The sequence below is a fragment of the Dendropsophus ebraccatus genome, chromosome 3 (assembly GCF_027789765.1).
Source record: "Dendropsophus ebraccatus isolate aDenEbr1 chromosome 3, aDenEbr1.pat, whole genome shotgun sequence".
NCBI lineage: Eukaryota > Metazoa > Chordata > Amphibia > Anura > Hylidae > Dendropsophus > Dendropsophus ebraccatus.
Window position 1 is genome coordinate 122,393,940 of NC_091456.1, and position 24,270 is coordinate 122,418,209.

At 43.7% G+C, this 24,270-nt stretch overlaps 1 protein-coding gene across 4 annotated transcripts in view; it reads left to right on the forward strand.

The window, feature by feature from the left end:
• MAP2K2 (mitogen-activated protein kinase kinase 2) overlaps positions 1-24,270 on the forward strand; it is a 98,562-nt gene that overhangs the window by 68,997 nt on the left and 5,295 nt on the right. For all 4 annotated transcript variants that reach the window (XM_069962599.1, XM_069962598.1, XM_069962601.1 and 1 more), the window contains 4 exons: positions 1,859-1,983; positions 2,959-3,172; positions 3,267-3,331; positions 9,375-9,436. In XM_069962599.1, coding sequence (XP_069818700.1) covers positions 1,859-1,983; positions 2,959-3,172; positions 3,267-3,331; positions 9,375-9,436 — 466 coding nt within the window. The remainder of the gene's footprint in view (positions 1-1,858; positions 1,984-2,958; positions 3,173-3,266; positions 3,332-9,374; positions 9,437-24,270) is intronic.

The following is a 24,270-nucleotide window of genomic DNA, read 5'->3' on the forward strand; positions in this document are numbered from 1 at the left end:
ATTTTAGCACAATCTCTAGTACTCTTACACTGGAGTTTACACAATCTTTATGTTGTCTTCCTGGATCACCTACACACTAACCAATTTATACACCCCATATACGATGTTCCAGATATGCCCATATGACTTACAATTCACACAGGAGAGAATTCACATCCTACTGTTGTGAATTCACATGAAAGAGAAGCCACACTCTATTATTGAAGCCACACTAGGGAGAAGTTACACTGGTAGATCACATATATACAAAGTATATATCTCCATACTGATTAAAGGCCAAGAATATAATCAAATTTGATAACAGTATGTACACATGATGTATACCACTTTGTGGCCTTGGACCATTTGCAACGTATATATGTAACCTGAATGGTATAACCTGAACAGTATAAATATTTAGTAAATAATATATCTAGACTAGACCAATATGCTGTATAAGATTTATTTACATAATTTTATATGTATGTATTTGACAAACAATTTGACATTACTGAATGATTTGTAAAGCTAATATAAATCACTTATGATCCGAAAATGTGGAAAAATCTTCCGGACCGATCCAGAGTGATCCAGAACGGGTCTTACAAAAGGTCCTAAACAGATATAAAACTTGAGCTGACACCATCTGAGCTGACACCATCTCTGCATAGTTATCCAAAATTCTTTTGCTGAAGAAAGGAGCAAGTAGCCCTCCTGAAACGCGTCCTAAAGAACATAGGATAACAGAGCCATTTACTTATATACAAGTTTGCTTAAGAGATCCCGGATCGGAGCCGCACTCTCCACGGCATCCATTTCAAACTTCAGTTGGAAATAGCGCGCGCTCACTGACCAGCAGATGCCATAACGGAGACTCCACGAGAGACAGAACATCGTGCTAACTTAGAGCACAGGAGTGCAGACCCCGGAGAGACTGAGTCCATATATGGTCGGATCACTGCGACTACTTCATCGATCCGTGAGAGCCGTCCTCGGAAGGGTGAGGGGTGGATTTTTCCACCACCACTATCTTAGTACCATCTACCCTATATGCATATATTATCATCCAAAAGATTGTAAAGACCACGGCCCGTACCACAACTATTTATCACTACGGAGCCTTTCTAAGACGTCTATATTGCACTAACCTATACAACATATAGGACTCGCAAGACAGACTACATCTAACTTTCTATAGTGGAGACTGCATGAACGTTATACTGCTGACATGAACTAATAATCGGGATCATCTGTATATTCATTCAAGTGGAGTGACTGCGCTGGGCCCGGCGCAGTCAAATACCACGGGGCTCATATTGACATTCTATATTTTATATTGCACATTTTTTACTTCTTATTTTTCATTTTTTACTTTTTATTTTTTACTCCTTTATTTTTTAACCTATATTTTCATCTATATTTAACGTATGTATACTTCAAATTTTATCATATATTGTTAGATTGACATACTGAGTATATTTTAGCTGCATTGGATTATTGTGGTATTGTATTGTTTATGTTCTATATAGGAAGTGTATCTCTAGACACGGATTAACCGCCCATACATTTTTTTATATCAGATTAAACGTCTAATGATTATTTAGATCCTTTTCATTTGCATGGCCTATATTGCCACAATTCAAACATACATTCTATACCAGTTTATATAGACCATTTCTCCCTCTTCTAGAGAGCCTACTACTTATTTCTATTTTCTTTTTTACACAGTTTGATAAATCTGGGCCATTGAGCCTAGTACTGCTTTATTGATTGATTGGTTGATTTATTTATATATTTTTACTTTTGATTTAAGCCGCTTATGAATTTAGAGCTTTTCCCCTCTGGTTAATTCATTAAGTATATTTTTTTTGTGTTTTAGATGTGAAACCTTCCAACATACTAGTGAATTCCAGAGGAGAGATCAAACTATGTGACTTTGGTGTCAGTGGGCAACTCATTGACTCCATGGCAAACTCCTTTGTGGGGACCAGGTCTTACATGTCTGTAAGTATTGGTTTCTTTCAAAATTAGAGCTTTGTGTAGATCAGTGTTTCCCAATCTTGTTCTTCTTGGAGCACCCCTACCAAATGTTCTACAAAATGTAAAAATTGCCTAGAAAGACACAATAAACAATACCTATATATGTCTGTTAGCTATCTAGATTACGGTGCTGTCATATTCAGTGACTCTCAGGTGACATCATCTTCTGACCTCTTCAGAACCTGCAACTACCTTCAGAACCTGCAACTACTCAGCAACTGCCTTTTCATTTGCCCACCTGTAGGGTCCCAAACAGTGGTAATTTCACAGTTTGTTGTCTAGCACAGTAAATGAGTAGGCAAGTGGCTTGCTAGGAAGAGAAAGGTCGTTGGGAAAGGTAGGCCCTCTCCATTGTTTAGGTTGCTCAAGTAGGTAGTTTTCGTCAGTTTTTGACATTTCGTCATTACCATGTGTGTAGCTTCCTCCAGTACATGGTTTTCCCTCTGTATGTAGGACCATATGTAGATACTTTTCCACTGTACGTAGGACCCTCTGAAAGTAATTTGTTCTTTGTACATTGGACACCCCTGTGGATTGTTTGCGCTCCACAGCCACCACCATATTCTGCTTCCACTTCTAAGCTTCTTCCTGCAGCGACTAGAGGCTGGGAGTATCTCAGTCTCTGCAACGCGCATAATGTAACTCGTGTGTGTTCCAAAGAAAGACACCCTCAGACTCTTCTGCATCCTCTACTTTGATGTCTTCTTAGACACAGACCTACCTGCATCCTAGAAGAGATCAAAGCAGTGGATGCATAAGGTCTGCTTTGGTGGTGCTAAACCACAGACGTCCTTACGGCCCACTATGTCCACACATAATTCAACGGCGCCCATGTTGGGAACCACTGGTGTCGACAAAGCTTAGTTTGTGTATGCGTTACATCATTATTTTAAATCAAGGAACCGACTTGATTGTGTATCGCATTTTCTTTCCTTTTAGCCAGAGCGTCTGCAGGGCACCCATTATTCCGTACAGTCAGACATATGGAGCATGGGTTTATCATTGGTAGAACTTTCAATAGGAAGATACCCTATACCACCACCAGATGGTAAGGAGCTGGAAGCCATATTTGGGCGCCCTGTAGTGGATGAAGCTGATGGAGGATCTCACAGCATTTCTCCTCGTCCGAGGCCTCCTGGGAGACCAATCAGTGGTAGGCTAACTTGTACAATTTCAGAATTCTTATAATATTTGTATAATATTTGACAAAACCTCTCTCACATGGCCCTTCATTTCCTTTTTTGTAGGTCATTGTATGGACAGTCGACCAGCTATGGCTATATTTGAACTTTTGGATTATATTGTGAATGAGGCAAGTGTGCTTGGGATATATGTCTCCAATAGACAGTTTAAAACCTGTTTACGTGTTTTATACTTATGAGTTTTTATTGTACTTTTGGAGCACAGTTTACCCATCCCATGCCCCTGCAGCACCATTGCTCAATCATCCGCTGGCCTCTTGTAGCTCCTGCAGTCACTGACTGGCTGAATGGCTAGTTCCTGCCGGGTTGTGACGACACAGGAACTGGTAGAAAACTGGAGACTGGAGGGAAGCTCAGTGGGGGCATAAGGGATGGGAAGTATAACTACATAACTACTTTATTATGTTTCAATCCCAACCACCCCCACCCTCCCTGGACTTTAAAAATCTGTTGGAGTTCTTCTTTTAATATGCTAATAGGAGAGAGAGGTTGATGCTGACGCCCACAGTTTGCTGCTCTGGTGGCAGGCCCCTCAGCCATTCAGCAGATTTTGCAATGTCTTACCTGTGTCCCAGGTCCCTTCTCACCACAGGAAGCAGCGGCGGACTACAGGCAGCCATTCATATTGAAAGAACTGGCCTGGCCTGAGTTCTCCTTTTAAGCCTTATGTAGGGCAGAATGAATAAGGCAAAAATGCAAATGTACTTATTTTCTTTCATTTGTAATTTAACGGATTTTGTTTAACCAGACAAGTTTATTTTAAAGCGACTCTGTTCCCACAATCTGACCCTACACCCCCCACCAAAGATCTGTCCTGGGGTCCGTTCAGCAGTTATTGTCCTAAAAAACAACTTTTAAACTAGTTTCACACATAACTGATCCGCAGCGGATTTCACACTGCGAATTCTCAGCCAAAATCCGCTGTGGATCCCTTGCCTGTCAATTTCATACCTTGCCTGTCAATTTTCAAATGATTTCCTACTTCTCATACTCGAATATGAATGACAGCCCACTTAACCCCCTGCTGGCCGAAGTATACTCTACCTGTTCCACGCTCCGCCTTGCTTTGGGGATCCCCGCTGGACGTCCCGCTAAGCCAATCGGTGCCTCCGTTGCAGCACACTGAGTGGCTGAGCGGGACATGCAGACGACGAGAGCCCCCAAAGCCAGATCTTTTACATTACTTAAAGAGTTGTGTTTTGTCCAAACAGGAATGGCAAATCGCAGGGGCTCTGCACTGCACCCTTCACGATCAATCAGCAAGAGCCAGACTGTGAAACATAGTCGGTACCCTGCTGTAACATGCTGACACATCCAAAAAAAATTGCATTACAGTAGTATTTTTAAATATGTTATTACTTATGGAAAGTTAGACAAATTCCTAATGTACATTAATTATGGGAAATGCGCATTTACTGCTATTTTCCTTAATTTAGTAGATCAGGCAGGGTTCAGATTCTGTAAAAAACAGATGTCACAAATCCGTTGTAATTCCTATGGAGTGTCCAGCAGGGGACGCATTATATGTAGAAGTCTATGGCACTGTATTGTTTCTCTGGATGTCTATATGTAAAGCAATGTACACTATGTTTTATTGATTGCATACATTTATGGAATCCTTGCTCCCCAAAGTATTCCATATTCCATTCACTGCTCGGTGCTGTGGGACACACATAAACTGTACTACTCCTCCCATCATCTGCTCAAAGTATGAGTAGTACCAGGGGCATCCCCATCACACAACAGCCGCCCCCCCCCCCCTGTCGCCACATATGCACTGTACTAGTCCTCCCATCATCTGTTCAAAGTATGAGCAAATGATGGGGGAGTAATACCAGGGCTATCCCCTCACCAGCACATCCCTGCCGCTGATGGACTGCAGTTCACATGCCCTGCCAACGACTGCAGAGCTTACCTGCAGAGCTGTCGGGGGTGACATCAGGGAACATCTGAGTCAGCAATACACGGGGGCAGCGGGGAGCTCTGCAGTCCCCGGCAGTGCATGTGAACTGCAGTGCTTCAGGGGTGGCGGCAGGGATGTGCTGGTGATGGGGATAACCCTGGTACTACTCCCCCATCATCTGCTAATACTATGAGCAGATGGGAGGAGTAGTACAGTGCTTATGTGGGGAGGGGGGGTTGTTGGTCATGGGGATGGCCCTGGTACTATTCCCCTATCATCTGCTTATACTATGAGCAGATGATGGGAGGAGTAGTACAGCGTATATTTGTCCCACAGCACCGATCAGGGAGGGAGGGGGGAGGTAGTTAGATGCACAGGCACCTCTCTTCCTCCCTGCTCTGTGCCCTCCAAATGTATTAATTGAATACATTTCGCAAGAGTTCTTGCTCTCAAAGTATTCCATAAATATATACAATCAATAAAGTATAGTGTACATTACATTACGTTACATAGACATACATAAAAACAATACAGTGCCATAAACTTCTACATATAGTGCGCCCCCTACTGGACACTCCATAGGAATTACAACTGATTCATGACGTCACTTTTTTTACAGAATCTGAACCCTGCCTCATCTACTAAATTAAGGGAAATAGCAGTATGTGCATTTCCTATAATGTACATTAGAAAATTGTCTAACTTTTCATAAGTAATAACATATTAAAAAATAGTTTTGGCCGGAGTTGTCCTTTAAGTTGTTCATATTGGCAGGCAGCAAACTTAAATGGGTGGTGTCACACAGCTCAGCCGCGATTGGCTGAGCATAACTGTGCTCAGCCAATCGCGGCTGAGCACAGTTATGACGCGATTCGTCCGTCCGTCCGAAGATTACGTTTGGCACAAGATGGCGGACGGCCGAATCAGGTAATGTATAATGCACCACACACTTCCGGGTACACGGGCAGGGGTGGTGGGACACGGGGAAGGGGGCAATTCACAGACATAACATACATTACAAAGTTGTATAACTTTGTAATGTGTGTTATTCTGTGAATAATTTTTTAGCGCCGCACTACCCCTTTAAAATCACCCCCCTTTGCTATTATACTAATATGTCAAAATAATAAAATATAATGGCATCTTACATACTGTAGTGTGCGTAATTGTCCAATATATTAAAATGTAACAATACTGTACAGTTAACAGCATAAATGAAAAGTTGGGAAAAACCGCCAGGATTGCTGATTTTCTGTTAAAATCTCTCTCTCTCTCTCTCTCTCTCTCTCTCTCTCATTTATATATATATATATAAAACGTCCAGTTTGAAGTGCACTCCGTTCAAAGTGGTGTAAGGGTGCCAGCAGCTGGAGACCGAATCCACGTCTCCCCGTAAATAATCAAAGAATTCCGCAGCACAACCATATGGTGAAAAAAATCCAAAATAGTGTTTATTCCATATCAGTAATGATATGGAATAAACACTATTTTGGATTTTTTTCACCATATGGTTGTGCTGCGGAATTCTTTGATTATATATATATATATATATATATATATATATATATAATATGTATGTGTGTTTATATATATATATATATATATATATATATATATATATATATATATATATTTATATATGTTTATATATATGTATGTATATATATATGTTTATATATATGTATATGTTTATATATATATATTATTTTTTGTTAGTTTTTTTTAGAAAAAGTCATAAAAACATACGATTTACACAAATATTATAGTAATAAAAACTAGAGCTCATGGCACAAAAAATTACACCCCATACAGCCCACAGGAGAAAAACCAAAACCGTTATGAGACACAATAGAGCAGGGGTGGGGAACCTCCGGCCCGCGGGCCGCATCTGGCCCCTGACACCTCCGGATGCGGCCCGCGGCACCCCTGTGACATTCGCTGCTCTGGAGGAGAAGGAGCCGGCATTCACAGCTTCCTCTTGTGTCTGTGACAGTTACCAGACAGAGGAGGGCACTGAGTATGCCCGCTCCTTCTCCTCCAGAGCGGCACACGTCTTCTGCGCTTTGCGGCTCTCCTGTCATGTGCGCCGTGGTGGTGAGGCAGGAGCCGGCATACACAGCATCTTCCTGTGTCTGTGCCGACTCCTTCCCCAACAGAGCGGCGCACGTCTTGTGACTCCTGCGGGCCGCGCGCGATGACGTCATTTCACCGCGTGCCGCCTGCAGGAGAAGACCGGCACAGAAGAGAGGAGGGAGAAGAGGACCTGGATAGCGTGGGAGCGGAGGAAAGGTGAGTGGGATGTTTATTTTTTTTTTTTATTTGGGGCAGGCACTGGGGATTAACTAGGCCACCAGGGACATGACTGGAGGGGATGGGGGGTTAAGAAGGCCACCAGGGACCTGACTGGGGGGTTAAGAAGGCCACCGGGGACCTGACTGGGGGGTTAAGAAGGCCACCAGGGACCTGACTGGGGGGTTAAGAAGGCCACCAGGGACCTTACTGGGGGGTTAAGAAGGCCACCGGGGACCTGACTGGGGGGTTAAGAAGGCCACCAGGGACCTGACTGGGGGGTTAAGAAGGCCACCAGGGACCTGACTGGGGGGTTAAGAAGGCCACCGGGGACCTGACTGGGGGGTTAAGAAGGTCACCAGGGACCTGACTAGGAGGTTAAGAAGGCCACCAGGGACCTGACTGGGAGGTTAAGAAGGCCACCAGGGACCTGACTGGGAGGTTAAGAAGGCCACCAGGGACCTGACTGGGGGGTTAACTAGGCCACCAGGGACATGACTGAGGGGGTTAAGAAGGCCACCAGGGACATGACTGAGGGGGTTAAGAAGGCCACCAGGGACATGACTGAGGGGGTTAACTAGGCCACCAGGGACATGACTGAGGGGTTAACTAGGCCACCAGGGACATGACTGAGGGGGTTAAGAAGGCCACCAGGGACATGACTGAGGGGGTTAAGAAGGCCACCAGGGACATGACTGAGGGGCTTAACTAGGCTACCAGGGACATGACTGAGGGGCTTAACTAGGCTACCAGGGACATGACTGGGGGGTTAACTAGGCTACCAGGGACATGACTGGGGGGTTAACTATGCTACTAGGGACATGACTGGGGGGTTAACTAGGCTACCAGGGACATGACAGGGGGCTGACTAGGCTACCAGGGACATGACTGGGGGGTTATCTAGGCTACCAGGGACATGACTGAGGGGCTTAACTAGGCTACCAGGGACATGACTGGGGGTATTAACTAGGCTAGCAGGGACATAACTGGGGGGATTAACTAGGCTAGCAGGGACATGACTGGGGGGATTAACTAGGCCTACCAGAGGCATCATTGGGTGTGGGGGGGGGGGGTAATTAGGCTACCAGGGACATGACTGGGGGGTTAACTCAGGCTACAGGGTATCACTAAGGATTCACATCAGGTACAAGGGGCATCACAGAGGGTTAACTACAATAGCAGGGGCATTAGGGGAACAATAACTTTGCCTTGCCCCGGGTGCTGCAAACCCACACTACCCTGCTGCGCACGGTATGCGGCCCTCGAATGATTTTATAAATGCCCGACCGGCCCTCGACATGGAAAAGGTTCCCCACCCCTGCAATAGAGCAATTTTAATAAGAATTTACAAAAAAAGAAGTTGGACTGAAAATAATAAAGCTTTATAAAAGCTATGAAACATGCATACAGTTGTGTTCAGACTGACATATAAAATAAGGATAACATGTCAGTTTTACCGTAAAGTGCATTACATAGACACTGGAACCACTCAAAAGTTACAAAATTGCATTTTTTTTTCCAATTTCACCCCATAAACAATATATTTGTGGATTCTGTCATACATTTTTTGGTAGATGAAAAGGCACCATTACAAAATACACTTGTTCCTGAAAAAAACCAACCCTTGGCTCTGTAGATGGAGAAATAAAGGCGCTATATCTCTTAGAAAGTGAGAAGGAAATAATGAAAATGCAAAAAAAGAAAATTTGCATGGTCATTTAGGCCATTTTGGCCCGGGTCACGATTTTGATTTTAGTTTTAGTGCAGCTTTTAACTCAGGAAAAAGGTGATCTAGAAGGTTGAAGACTAGATAGGTGTGCTTTCCAAATGCTCTGATTCCTGGAAAAGTCTGACGTAACTCATATTTTGGCTATTTTATTTTTAAATGACATATCTTAGTTCAGTTGTAGCCTAAAATATGCTGAAATTACTTCTCATTTCTTTTTCTTTTTTTTATTTAGCCCCCTCCTAAGCTCCCATCTGGAGTGTTTACTGCAGATTTTCAAGACTTTGTTCATAAATGGTAAGACACGTGTGTAATACATTTTTGAATATATGGCTTTGGCTAATCACTCTGTATTAGTCGTATATAGGGAGATCATGTCAAAACACAATGTTGCATGCATAGAGGTCTCTTCATGACATATTACAGCATTAAAGTGAATCTGTCCACTGCAGTTCAGATTCCAAGCTGCTGACACTGTTAGGTCAAGAAGCTACATGATACTTTTCATATATCTTTCCATGCTTTTAGAACAGCAAAATACTTCTATTCAATAGTTAAAGGGGAACTCCGGATAAGAAAAACTTGTTTTCTATTAAAAGTACATTAAAAATTAAATATGTGTCTATACAATGTATTACTGTATCTGTACGGTTCTGCCACACTCGTAGCTGAAAGAAATCCAGGAAGTGAAAAAAAAAAATGGCCTTGGTGCTAATCCACATTGTCTCCTGCTCCTTCTGCTATCCCACCTTAAGAGACAAATATCCCATGCCTCCACTTCACATTGCGTGTGTTTGCTGAGATCAGGCTGGATCACCCAATCCCCTGAGTGATTCATCATCTCTGACCGTCCAGAAGCAGGTGTTGCACTGATTTCTCTAACTGTGCAGAAGTGTGCAGTGAAATTAGGGCTATGTTCACACATGTTGGAGTGTCATTACAGTACTGCAGCGTATTCAAAAATATGATGCAGTAACACAAGTAAATGACACTAAACGGCAGAGAGGATCAGAGCCTTATTGTGGGGCTCAACTTCAACGATAACAGATGCTTGATCATAATATGTGCATGGAAATGAAAAGAGAAAAAAAATTCAAAGTTCTTTACTTTATTTCAATATCAGCGTTACAGGTAGAGAATACAGCGTGCTTTGTGGTGTTACAGGTAGAGAATACAGCGTGCTGTGTGGTGTTACAGGTAGAGAATACAACGTGCTGTGTGGTGTTACAGGTAGAGAATAAAGTGTGCTGTGTGGTACAGGTAGAGAATACAGCGTGCTGTGTGGTGTTACAGGTAGAGAATACAGCAAGCTGTGTGGTGTTACAGGTAGAGAATACAGCTTGCTGTGTGGTGTTACAGGTAGAGAATACAGCTTGCTGTGTGGTGTTACAGGTAGAGAATACAGCTTGCTGTGTGGTGTTACAGGTAGAGAATACAGCTTGCTGTGTGGTGTTACAGGTAGAGAATACAGCGTGATGTGTGGTGGTACAGGTAGAGAATACAGCGTGCTGTGTGGTGGTACAGGTAGAGAATACAGCGTGCTGTGTGGTGTTACAGGTAGAGAATACAGCGTGCTGTGTGGTGTTACAGGTAGAGAATACAGCGTGCTGTGTGGTGTTACAGGTAGAGAATACAGCGTGCTGTGTGGTGTTACAGGTAGAGAATACAGCGTGCTGTGTGGTGTTACAGGTAGAGAATACAGCGTGCTGTGTGGTGTTACAGGTAGAGAATACAGCGTGCTGTGTGGTGTTACAGGTAGAGAATACAGCGTGCTGTGTGGTGTTACAGGTAGAGAATACAGCGTGCTGTGCGGTGTTACAGGTAGAGAATACAGTGTGCTGTGCGGTGTTACAGGTAGAGAATACAGTGTGCTGTGCGGTGTTACAGGTAGAGAAAACAGTGCTGTGTGGTGTTACAGGTAGAGAATATAGCGTACTGTGTGGTGTTACAGGTAGAGAATACAGTGTGGTGTTACAGGTAGAGAATACAGCGTGCTGTGTGGGTGGGACCACAATGAATTCATAAATTACTGCAAATAATTCAGTAACACAATGAAACTGCAATGTGTGAACTCAGCCTAGATGTTCTGCAACAGCTTTGGGCGGGGAATAGGCAGGGTGGAGGACTGTGATGAACAGCTTAGGGAAAGCATTGCATTCTGGAACCTGTAGTACTGTGTACAACTGATAAACCAGGAAGTGCAGAAACACAAAACAGAACAAAACCCCCCAAAACAAAAGAATTTTTGATAGTTTCAAAAATGGAATACATAGGTAAGTAATGCTTTATGCTTCTGCAGAAGTTTCATTATTTTTAACCTCTACCTGCAGTTCCCCTTTAAAAAAACGCAGAGGCTTTCCTAAGACCCTGTTTTGCTGAGAGCTGTAATGGCCCAGGCAGCTTGAAGCTGAGATCGGTCTGTCAACCAACTATAGGAAGGGTAGTGAAATTGCATTCCAGCCTTCAGCACTTCAGGGGCTTCTCAAAGTCTCTTTTGACACTTTGCATTGGAGAATAAAATCATTTGGAAGCACAGATGCATATATGAAAAGTAATGTGTCTCTTTGACCTACAGTGTCAACAGTTTGGAACTTAAATTGCAACTGGCAATTTAAAACCAACAATAGTCCCCCTTTGTGACTATATTACCTTTCCTTTGTGACATACCTCCATTAGAATCAACATCGCAGTGTCACAGTAGGAGCCTTTTTCCCCCACGCTGCGCCTACCCCAGCAAAGATGGGGGTCACTTAACCACTTCCTTGCTGGCATGGGTGAGTTTGGGTCTGAATGCCGACCTGAACATGGACCTCAGCAATCCGTTCTGGTCCACTCATATCTAGTGACATGCCATCTTTGTGACTAGGAGGTCTGGGTGTGACACCAGAAGCAGTAAGTGCTTTATTTGCAAATGGTCTGGCCATTCTGCATAGAATTGTTAAGTGTCTTTATGTGTTTGGTGAGCCAGTCATCTGACAATCCCTGTGTACTGTTGGAAATATAGAGTAAATGGTGAGGGGACAGCAGAAGGGGAGAAAAGTTTAGGGAATGTTATAAGTGTACCTGAGGAGATGAGTTTTTAGGGCACGCTTAAAACTGAGTGTTGGGAATGATTTCAATATTTTTGGGTAAAGCTTTCCAGAGAACTGGATGGTAGGTGGAAATAAGGGAGGAGAGATGTATGGCGGGGCAGAATTGTGCAGAGCTTTATGGGTGAGCGTGAGGAGTTTGAACTGAATTCTGGATTTAATGGGTAACCAGAGCAGTGACTGGCACAGGGGGAGGCGTCAGTGTAATGGCTGGAGAGGAAGATGAGCCTGGCTGCTGCATTTAGGATAGACTGGAGAGGGGACAGCTTAGAGAAAGGAAGAGCGATTTACAGGGACATACACAAGTCAAGACAAGAATGGATCAAGGCTAATAGTAAGAGTCTAAGCTGTATCAGTGGTAAGAAATGGCCTTTATCCATCTCATCCCTTGGTTGAAATTAATGGACATTTTTTTTTCGACTGTACCAACTATGTTACCGACAGATGTCAAACTGCAGCCCTCGAACTGTTGCAAAACTACATTTCTCATAATGATGGTACAGCTAAAACTTTCTCTGTCCATGCATGATGAGAATTATAGTTTTGCAACAGCTGGAGGGCCACAAGTTTGACTCCTCTGATGTATCCCATTCTTAATATAGGTGTGGTATTACTACAGCTCTAATCATTTCAAGGGAACTGAGTTGCAATGTCATAAACAAACTGAAGAAAAGAGTGGTGCTGTCTGGGAAAAAATAGCTGTATTTTTCCAATCCTGCATAACCCCTTAATGACACTGCAGTTGAGTTGTGGGCGCAGTCAGTTCTCAGTCTTGTATCATGTTTTCCCATCCTTACCTTCTAAGAGCAATATATCTACTCATTTTTCCACTTTTCAAACTATTTTTTGAGGAACAATTGTTCTTTATATTTTTATTCATTTTATTCATTATTGGTGAAATGAAAATAGTAATTACAGAGTAGAACTGAAAAAATATTGTTTGGTGAAATTGAAAAAGAAAAACACTATTATGCAGTATTTGGGGGGGGGGGGGGTTATTTTTGCTTACTGAACTTTACTGTACAATGAACATGTTCTCCTGATTCTGTAGGTTAGTCTGAATACAATGTTACTCATTTTTATATTGTATTCTCCGTCTATAATTATTTGACATGCCTGATATGTTACTGTTACTCTTCAAACTGTTTTTGCCCGCATCATTAGTAATGGTGCAAATGACATCACCACAATGTAATCGCAGGGTGCCAACCGGTTGTCACTGAAGTACCAACAGAGCACTGATGTAATAGATTTTAGAAGTACCAAAAAAAAAAAAAATCTCTCCCCTTAAAAAAAAAAAAATATTTAGATACCCTGGTAGTTCACACTGCATTTTTGCAAAAAAAAAACAAAAACTGATGCATTTTGATCCGTTTTTCCATTGACTTTGATTATAAAAAAAAAAAAAAGGATCAAAACGGACCCGTTTTTTTTTTTTTTTACGGACACAAAAGTAGTATCAACACTACTTTTGTGTCCATTAAAAAAACACAAATGCATCCGTTTTTTCTATCCGTTTTTTTGCAAAAAAAAAAAAACAGATTGCAAAAATGCAATGTGAACCTAGCCTTATAGATAAAGATAGTTGTTGTTGTTGTGGTTTTTTGGTTTTTTTTTTACTAGCGAAGTAGAACAAAAGAGCTATCTAACCCTCTGTTTCAAGTTGTGGAGTCAATCTCCTGTGGTGCTACCATGGAGAATGATTTTAAAAAAGATTTAATGAAATTTTGGTATGCTGGTTGTTATCCTATTATTATTTTTGTCAAATCTCTCTTTATTAGAAAACTGACATCAGCTACATAGAATGGCATAAAACAAGCAGTTTTTCAAAAATTTTTGATAAAAGGCTAACAGATGTCCTGTACAGATACAAATGTAAATGGCAAGCAGATAAGTCAAGAAAATGAAAATGTGTTACTTTACTTGCCTAGGATAAGACAATTAATCAAAGTTTAAATACAAGACCCAGAAAAAATGGAGAAAACAAGGTGTGGGGGAGGGGTTTTACCAGCTTCAGCAGGATGAGTAAAATTTTGAGGGTAAAGAAATTAAAGGTAAAAAAATTCTTTCAAATCAACTGGTGTCAGAAAGTTTTATATAGATTTGTAATTTACTTCTATTTAAAACTCTCAAGGCTTCCCATACTTATAAGCTATTATATGTCCTGCAGAAAGTGGTGTTTTATTAACATCTCTGGCCGAGTCAGTAACAGTCCTGAACAGGAGGTTTTCTATGGGGATTTGCTACTGCTCTGGACAGTTCCTGACATGGACAGAGGTGTCAGCAGAGAGCACTTTTAAATTTAAATGAAAAAAACACATGCAGGATATATAGTAGCTTATAAGTATGGGAAGACAGCCAATGTTATACCCATCAACAGGAAGGGTAGTAGAGAAGAGCCCAGAAACTACAGGCCATTTAGCTTGACATCTAAAGTAGTAAAATGATAGAAACTCTAAAAAAAGAAGATAATGGATCACCTAATCAACAATTTGATGGATCCAAACCAGCATGGCTTTACTGCGGGCAGATTACATACCTCCCAACTGTCCCGGATTCCGCGGGACAGTCCTGTTTTCGGGGGGCTGTCCTGCGGTCCCGGAACAGCCCCCCGTCTCCCGCATTAAATGTGGCCCCAGCAAAAAAAAACAATAAACCAGTAACTCACCTGTCCCCCGGTCCCCCCCCCTATGTGGGGCATATATGGGGACATTGGCTACTATGTGGGCACTGTATGGGGCATTGGCTACTATGTGGGGCACTCTATGGGGGATTGGCTACTATGTGGGGCATATATGGGGGCATTGGCTACTATGTGGGAACTATATGGGGGCATTGGCTACTATGTGGTGCACTCTATGGGGGATTGGCTACTATGTGGGGCACTATATGGAGGGATTGGCTACTATGTGGGGCACTATATGGGGATTGGCTACTATGTGGGGCACTATATGGGGGATTGGCTACTATGTGGCGCACTATATGGGGGATTGGCTACTATGTGGGGTACTATATGGGGGCATTGGCTACTATGTGGGGCACTATATGGGGCATTGGCTACTATGTGGGACACTATATGGGGGCATTGGCTACTATGTGGGGCACTATATGGGGGCATTGGCTACTATGTGGGGCACTATATGGGGGCATTGGATACTATGTGGGGCACTATGTGGGGGATTGGATACTATGTGGGGCACTATGTGAGGGATTGGATACCATATAGGGCATTTTTTGGGGGGATTGGATACTGTATAGGGCACTATTCAGTCAGCAGCATGTGGTGACTGTAGGGGAGTGGCTATGGAGGGTTGCTATGGGGGCGTGGGTATGGAGGGTTGCTATGGGGGTGTGGCTATGTAGGGCCACTATGGGGGCGTGGCTATGGGGACCGTGGCGCACATGTCCCTCTTTGCTCTTTGCAAAAGTTGGGTGGTATGAGATCATGTCAGACTAATTTCAATGATTTCTTCTTGATTATGTCACAGAAGTACTGGATGAAGGTTGCGCTTGGATATCTGGACTTAAAGCGTAACTGTCATTTCAGGGTAATTTTTCTGAAAACATTAAATCTCAACAGTACAAGCGATTTTAAAAAACTCTGTAATAGGTTTTATGTACTAAAAGAGTTTCCTTCTGGACTGAAAAAGCAATCTCCCAGCCTCCCCCCTCACATCAGATGAAGCAGGATCTCTGTGTCCATTATGTGGCTATGGAGAGGGGGAGGGGCTGTTAGGAGTGACTGAGCACGGAGGATTTCTGCACAGCACAACACCCTGCAATCTTCTCTCAGTAAGTTCATAGATAAGCACTGACCTTTCTGAAACCTGAATCCAGCGTCTTAGGTGCCCAGACAGTCTAGAAACAGCTGACCTTCATGTCACCTCTTCCTGCTCCCTCATCTCCCTCGGCCCCTCCCCCCTTCATAGGCTTACAATGGAGAGAGCAGAGCCAGTCTTCACTGGCTTCTCTGTAATGAAGACGTGTTTGCCTGATAATGCACAGATAAGAAGTCAGGGGGGGAGGCTGGGAGATTGCTTCTTGAGTACAGAAGGAGGCTTTTTTGGCTGATGAAACCTATTACAGAGTTTCTTAAAATCGCTTATACTACTGATTTCTGCAATAAAAAAAAAACATGACAGTTACGCTTTAAGGAAAGCCTTTGCTACAGTTCCGCATAAAATACTGATAGAGAAGTTAGAGAAAATTGGACTTAATTCCTGGATAGTTCAGTGGCTAAGTTGTTGGCTGAAGGATAGTTATCGAGGGTTTTTGTTAATGGTGTATATTCTAAGCAGAGACTGGTTACAAGTGGTGTGCTACAAGGGTCTGTTCTGGGTTTTATTCTTTTTTTAATGTTTTTAAGTGACATAGGAAAAGGTTTTGTAGGTAAGGTTAGTGACATAGGAGAAGGTTTAGTAGGTAAAATTTGTCTGTTTGCTGATGACAAAAGTGTGCAATAGGGTTTATTTTTCTGGAGGTGTCAGTAATATGGAAAATGATTTCTTTGCTAGATAAGTGGTCCAAACAATGGAAACTGCAGTTCAGTGTTTCCAAATGTAAAATAATGCACTTGGGGAAAAGGAACCTCTATCCGAGTATCATATCGGCAGTTTTGTGTTGGCAAAGACTGCAGAGGAGACAAATTTAGAGTTAGTAATTTGACAGCCTTAAAATGAGTCACCAGTGCAACCAGGCGGTGGGGAAAGCACATTGTATGCCAGGCTGTATAACAAGAGGTATAACCAGTATGAAGAGAGAGATTGTGATCACGCTGCCTTGAGCTCTAGTGAGACTAGTGATGTCACAATACCAGAATTTTGCGTTCAATACCAACTTTTTTATTTCGATACTCAATACCAATTCGATACCTAAAAAAGAATAAAAAAAAAAAAAACTGTAGAAATATAATTCCCCCCCCCCATCCCGACTGTTTTTACCCTGTTAACTGTGTAATACATTTGACGTGTCATTGTGACTAGAACATTTTTATCTTTCGGCCTGTAGGGCAGTGGTGTAAGTGGTAATTTTTTGCACCACCATCTGTACTTTAATTTGATGCCGTGTTTGTGTGTGTATATATATATATATATATATATATATATATATATATATATATATATATATATATATATCTATCAACTTTTAATCACATCCCAGTAAAAAAAATTCATAAAAAGTGATTTCACTAAAAGTCAGCAAATTTGGACCTTTTTTTGTGTGATTACACTGTTTACCGTGCAAGATCAGGAATGTGATCATTTAAAGAAGTCGTCTAGCAAAAAGTTTTATTAAAGTATTGTCCCCAATGGTGATGTCACGACCCGAGCTGTGAGGACTGTGGCTGTTGGAGAGGATGATGGCAGAGGAACACACGGCATTGGAGGGACGCTGAGCATCCCTCTGCCATCATCCTCTTCAGTAGCCACAGCCCGCATAGCTCTGGGAGTCGGGTCGTGACATCACCATTTTATCCAGGAAGTAAAGCCTTGATGCAGTACTAAGTGCAGGGAAAAAAGCACTTTATGTGCATTTCCTGTAATAAGTGTATATTGCCTGTCGGGGTATGCTGGGGGTAGTAGTAATGCAGTTTCAACTATCAGGGTATGCTGGGGGTATTAGTAATGCAGTTTCAACTATCAGGGTATGCTGGGGGTAGTAGTTATGCATGATTTTTTATAATAACATTATGGACAATTCTCTTTTTAAATTTTTTTTTTATTTTACAAAAAAAACTCCTAGTAGGCAAGGAGAGGAGAGATTCCAGTGTCTGTATATACTGTGGCAGTGCATGTAAACACAGTACCAGGGTCAGAACAGTGTACATGAAGTAGGTTGCCACAGTATATACAGACTCTGGCATCTCTCCTCTCCTTGCCTACTAGGAGTTTTTTTTGTAAAATATTGTCAGAGAGAGAAAGAAAAAGAGGTTAGATAAAAGGGAAGGAGGTACATGGAAGGGACGATAAAGAGCTAGACAGAGGAGAGAGAAGAATCATCAGGCTTACAGCAGGGGCAGAGGATCTTAGACTCTGCAGGGAAATGCTGAGGAGGAGGGACGCACACACACACAGAGCTGCCACACACACACACAGCCGACTGATTTATGTCATGATGACCTGTCCGGCACACAGATCAGATTCCTAGGCGTACATATATGGAAAGCAAAGCTGCTCCTGTGGGGAGACCAGTATGGCATAGACTAGGGATAGAGAATGTTGAGGAAGGCCAGAGTCAAGTCAGAGGGACTCAAACATTGTAGAGGATCTAGCAGAGGAGGGGGGAGAAGGCAGAGAAAGGAAAAAGTGGTAAAGTTGCATGGACCTCCATGGTCCCAGGGTACAGGGATCCACAAGTCCCTTAAGTGCACAGGTGGAAAGCCAGGCAGAGGCACCCAGGAAAGTGCGTGCCCTAAAATGACCTGCCTTGAACCACCGACGGATGTAGGGTCAACTGTTCCTTTGGGGGAATGCCTGGTTACCCAATACGGGGGAATACAAGGGAATGGTGAGGGGCAATAAACCCAGATGTAAGGTGTTTATGGCAGGTTTTCAAGGTTTGGACGATGGTGGGATGAGACTCTGTGAGGAAGAAAGTAGCTGGGGGAGGGGGGTTGGAGACAGGGAGGATTCCATTTTGACCCAAATTTTGGAGGGGGCATGTCTATGCTAGTTCAGAAATCTGAAGAGGTGGGCCGCTACGTAATATAGGTAAAGGTAAGGCAAGCCAACTCCACCCTGATTTTTAGGGTGATCGAGAATAGCTTTGGCCAGCCTTGCCGGTTTATGAGCCCAAAATTCTTTAAGGAGGGAATAGAGGGGACAGAAGAACAAGGGTATGCTGATTGGTAGGGTTTGTAATAAGTAAAGAATGTGGGGTAAAACTTTTTTTTATTTTTTTTTTTAACCAGGTGAACATACCTGCCACCTTTGCAAGTCTTCTGTCTCTTGAGATCAATGCTGTGTATATAATAGAGCAATGATCCATCAGATCGGTGCTCTATTATAATGATCTGCTGCCGACCATCTACATAGATTGCCGAGCCGGGATCAGCGTCATTCCGACGCTGAGCCCCGGCTCATTTAAACGGATCTCCCCTCCACGATCGCATCGCGGGGGGGGGGGGGGGGGATCCCCTACTAGACACCAGGGACAGGGGCCACATACAGTATTCAAATGCAGCTGTCAGCTTTGACAGCTGCATTTGAATAGTTAGCCGGCCGCGGCTAATACCCGCGGTCCCTGGCTGCACATAGCAACCGGGGACCGTGGGCTGCAGAGAGGGCTCACGCCGGGAGCCCTCTCTGCTTCCCCTTATCGGCCGCATGACGAGTATACCCGTCATGAGTCGTTAAAGGGTTAAGGAACATATATTTGTTAACAATGGTTTGAATTTTTTACAAGCCATCAAATGAAAGAAAAGTTATACATGTTACATTTCATTTTAATCGTACAGACTTGAGGAACATAAATAACATGTCAGTTTTTCCATAGTACACACGTCGTAAAAAGGATGCCCCTCCCCAAAGAAAAAGAATTGCGGTTTTGTTTTTTGTTTTGTTTTTTTTTTCAATTTCACTGCACATATAATTTTTTTCTGATTTCGCTGCATATTTTATGCAAAAATTAGATCTGCCATTGCAAAGTACAATTAGTGACGCAAAAAAATAAGGGCTCATGTGGATCTGTAGGTATAAAACTGTAAGCGCTATGGCCTTTAAAGCACAAGGAGGAAAAAAACGAAAGCGCAAAAACCAAAAATTAGCCCGGTCCAGAAAGGGTTAATAAACATATTAAAAAGGAGTGGACAATATATGGACCTCTGCAGCAACCATTTTGTAAGTTACCTATTTACATATACTTCTAGTCACAGGATCTTCAGTTTATGGACCAACCTCACCTAGGTCCAATCTATAACTTATCTTCTCATAGAAGCTGATCAGATCATTTTCACAGGACCCATTCCTCAGACTGATGCTGTGTGTGTATGTGTATATGTGTATATATATATATATATATATATATATATATATATAATGTGTATCAGTCAGAGCTGTCAACAATGGGAGGGAAAGTTCAGCATATCAGGAGAAGGGGACACGTTTACTAGTTTGCTAAAATAATGTATTTGCAAGAATGTTTAACTTGACGAGCCTTACAAGTTTAAGTGTATTGATATGAGAATGCCCCTTTACACTTCAGTATAGTATCTTTTAGAAAACACTTAAACACTTAGATGTTAAACAGGCCTATCGTTTCCAGGACATTTGCTTTGTGCCAGTCTTGAGGAACAGTCTGTTTTTGTCATATCATTTTTTGTATAGATTTTGACTGTGTGCAATACAGAATTATATAAGTGAATTGAAATACAATTGTTGACCATTTGTGATGATTTTTTTTTTAATTACTGTGACACCTGTAGAAACAAGTTATCATAAAGATATATCTACAGCTTTGATTAGTCTGGCTTCTGGGACCCCCACCAATCAATAGAACAAGCAGGAGAGGTGCTCAGCTAAGCAGGAAAGGGTTTTCATAGATCTTATCTGTTGTATTGACTTCCTTGAGAGAGTGCCAGATTTATGTGTTAAAAAGTATTTAACCTGTGCTTATAAAAATTAAAATTCGATCATTTGGAGGGCGTGGTTCAGCTATGGAGCGGTAAGGACGCACTTACTGGGAGCTCCTGGCCAGCAGCTGTGACAGACCACCTCAACTGAAGTGATTTCCAGATTTTTGGGATGCCTAAACCCCTGGGGACTCCTGCTGACACCCCGAACTGTCCGGTGACCCGATCGGTATGCCTCTACGGGCGGCATAGACAGTTTCTTCCTGCCCACGTCTCAGCACCTCATGGAGGGAAACATTGCGCCCACAGCAACGTTGAGCCATGCGGAACCCGTGGGCCCACAAGATGACCCTCGCCGAATTACGGGGGACACACACCTTCTGCACCCAAGAGGGGAAATGTCCGGCTCTCCTCCCGACCCACTGACAGACGAGGATGGAGCCTTTGTGGGACTGTCGCTGGCACGCAGCACGCCACCATTAAGATCCCCGTCTGAGGTAGCGCAATCTGAGCTGCAACTGCTACGGAGCCTCATCCAAGCCCTGCTGTCCAAGCAGGATCTAGACCAGGTGGTACAGCGGCACAACAGCAGGCCCTGGAGGCAGTAAAGGAGGAAGTCACGAGCCTCTCCACACGTACTACCTCTAATGAAGACGCCATTACGGCCCTAACCACGAGGGTGGCCTCCCTGGAGTCGGAATTGGCGCTTCAACAGTCTCAAGTGCGCTCCCTCACTGTCCTCCTAGACAGCCAAGAGAACGCGGGGAGACGGAACAACGTGAGACTCAAAGGTTTGGGAGAAAGAGGGGCGCAAGATTTATTATACCAGGTCACGGCATTATTTAACAAGGTGACAGGCGCTGGAGGACTTCACATTTGCTGTGGATAGGGTGCATAGGGTAAATAGACTCCAGCAGGACGCGGTTACGCCAAGAGACGTGCTGTGCAGATTGCACTACTACACGGATAAAGAGGCCATACTTAAAGCAGCAAGGGACTGGGATGCTGGGACTGTTGGCGCACATCCGGGAATGTGAGGCCTCATACAGATGGGGACACCCTTTCCATCTTATAGTGAGGAGACAAGACCGCACATACATATTGAGATTCCCAGACCAATTGGAAGGACTGTTTACCTCTGGCTGTCGGCAGAACGCGTCCCCCCCCACGATACCGAGACCCCGTTTACTGATGACTGAGATGCGCGCACCCGGTCCAGATCGGGCCCCAGGATCAGCGATTCTCCACTCGGACCTGACCTGTCCATTGGCTTTCCTAATGCAGCGTGAACTGATCTTCCCCTACCATACCTGACTGCTCTATCTTACTGATGGATCTGTCCTCACTGTCCATGTTTTCCATTGGAACATCGCTTCCTATTCTGTCTACATCTGTTGCTCTGGTGGATCCTACCTCATATAGAGGAGGGAGATTGCGGACGTACATTCTGATGGGTCTCCATCTTATGGGGTGTCTACAGACATCTCCTTACTCTCCTAGCAGTATTCGGGTATAGGTTTACACTAGAGGGTGTCTGTTCGCATTCCATGACTGCATGACTTGTTTATGTAACACATATGAATGATGGCCGCTACCTCGGTACCTTTGCGGATTGGGTTACTGAACGTAAAAGGACTACATAACCCCGGCAAACGCTCCATTCTAAAAGACTTCCTGCGCAAGCAGAATCTACATGTAGTGTTTTTGCAGGAAACTCACCTGTTAGCCACTAATCAGATTACACTCACTAACATGACTTTTCCCTCTGTTTACCATAGCAATTCTCTGAACCCCAAGGCATGTGGATCTTACATCTTGATTTCTAAGAATCTTCCTTGGGAGCACGTTGAGACGTTGTGTGATGATGCAGGCAGGATGGTCCTTCTCAAGGGCCATATCGCAGCACATACCTTTTAGCTTCGCCTCCTTCTATCTGCTAAATACGAACCAAGGTCAGGCACTCTCCCAGATGCTGGACACATTGGACGACTTTGTGGAGGGGACATTGGTACTTGGGGGGGGGGGGGACTTCAACGTCGCTCTAGAGCTCAGCTTAGACACCTCCTCTGGGTCCTCACGTGTTAGCTCCTCTGCCTTACGTCGCGTACGCGTGACCTTGCAAGCACACAGGTTGGTCGAAACCTGGCAGGTCTGCCACCCCACGGATCGGGGTTTCTCCTTTTATTCCCCTGCACACAACGTCTACTCTAGACTGGACTACTTTTTTCTGCGTCATGGAGAGCTCTCCTTGCTCTTGCAGGCCCACATTGACAGCTTTACTTTTTCAGGTCACGCTATAGTGGTGCTTGCCCTGGAAATGCTTGCACTGCGGGCCTCTCAATGGCAATGACGATTGAATACCTCACTCCTACAGGACTTCTACAGTGGTCCAACAAGAAATTAAGTCCACTTTAGAGACCTATTTCTCCACCAACGACACAGCAGATGTTTCCTCCATGTCTGTCTGGGAGGCTCATAAATGTGTCATTTGTTGGATACTGGTGAAACACAGGGCACATTTGAAAAAAGAGAGATCTCTTAAGACGGAGAGACTGTTGGCCCAACTGCGTGAACTGGAGACGACACACAAAAAGAGACAGACTCCTAACAGTAAGGGGGCACTTCAGCTCAAACGAGAGGAACTCCGCTCACATCTCTTACACATCGCGAAGGCCACCCTCTCCAAGTGCAGGAGACATTATTAGGAACTTGGTAATAAACCAGGCAGGGCCCTGGCACGGGCGTTACAGGCACAACAGGCACGCTCATATGTCCCTCTCATCAAATCAGACTCTGCTACCCCCCTAAACCTCCCGTCGGATACAGCAGAGGCATTTAGGGCGTACTACGCCAGCCTCTATTCCGTAGACTCGACTAATCCTGCCACAACTAGTCGTGACTTTAAGGACTGTATGCAGTCCTACATCGCAGACTCAGGCATGCCTAAATTGGAGGCGACAGTAGTAGAAACGCTGGAACGGCCCATTTCCACAGGAGACCCAGCAACGGCTATCCTAGACTCCAAAACGGGGAGGGCGCCAGGCCTGAATGGGTTCTCCCTGGCATACTACTAATTATTTCAAGCGCAATTGGCCCCATATTTTGTTAAGGTATTTAACGAGGTCTCCAACGCGGGAGTGTTGCCCTTGGACGCCACACGCGCACACATTTCAGTAACATAGTAAATAAGGTTGAAAGAAGACAGAGTCCATCAGGTTCAACCTAGGGAAACCCTACTGTGTTGATCCAGGGAAGGCAAAAACCCCCACGAGGCAGACGACAACCAACCGACCACAGGGGAAAAACTCCCCCCCCCCCCCACCCCAATGGCAACCAGAACAATCCCTGGATCAGCGTATCACCGGAAATCTAATGCCCATAACTTGTAATATTATATTGTTCAAGAAAAGCATCCAGGCCTCCCTTGAACTTATTTAATGAATCGGCCATGACAACATCATGTGGCAGAGAGT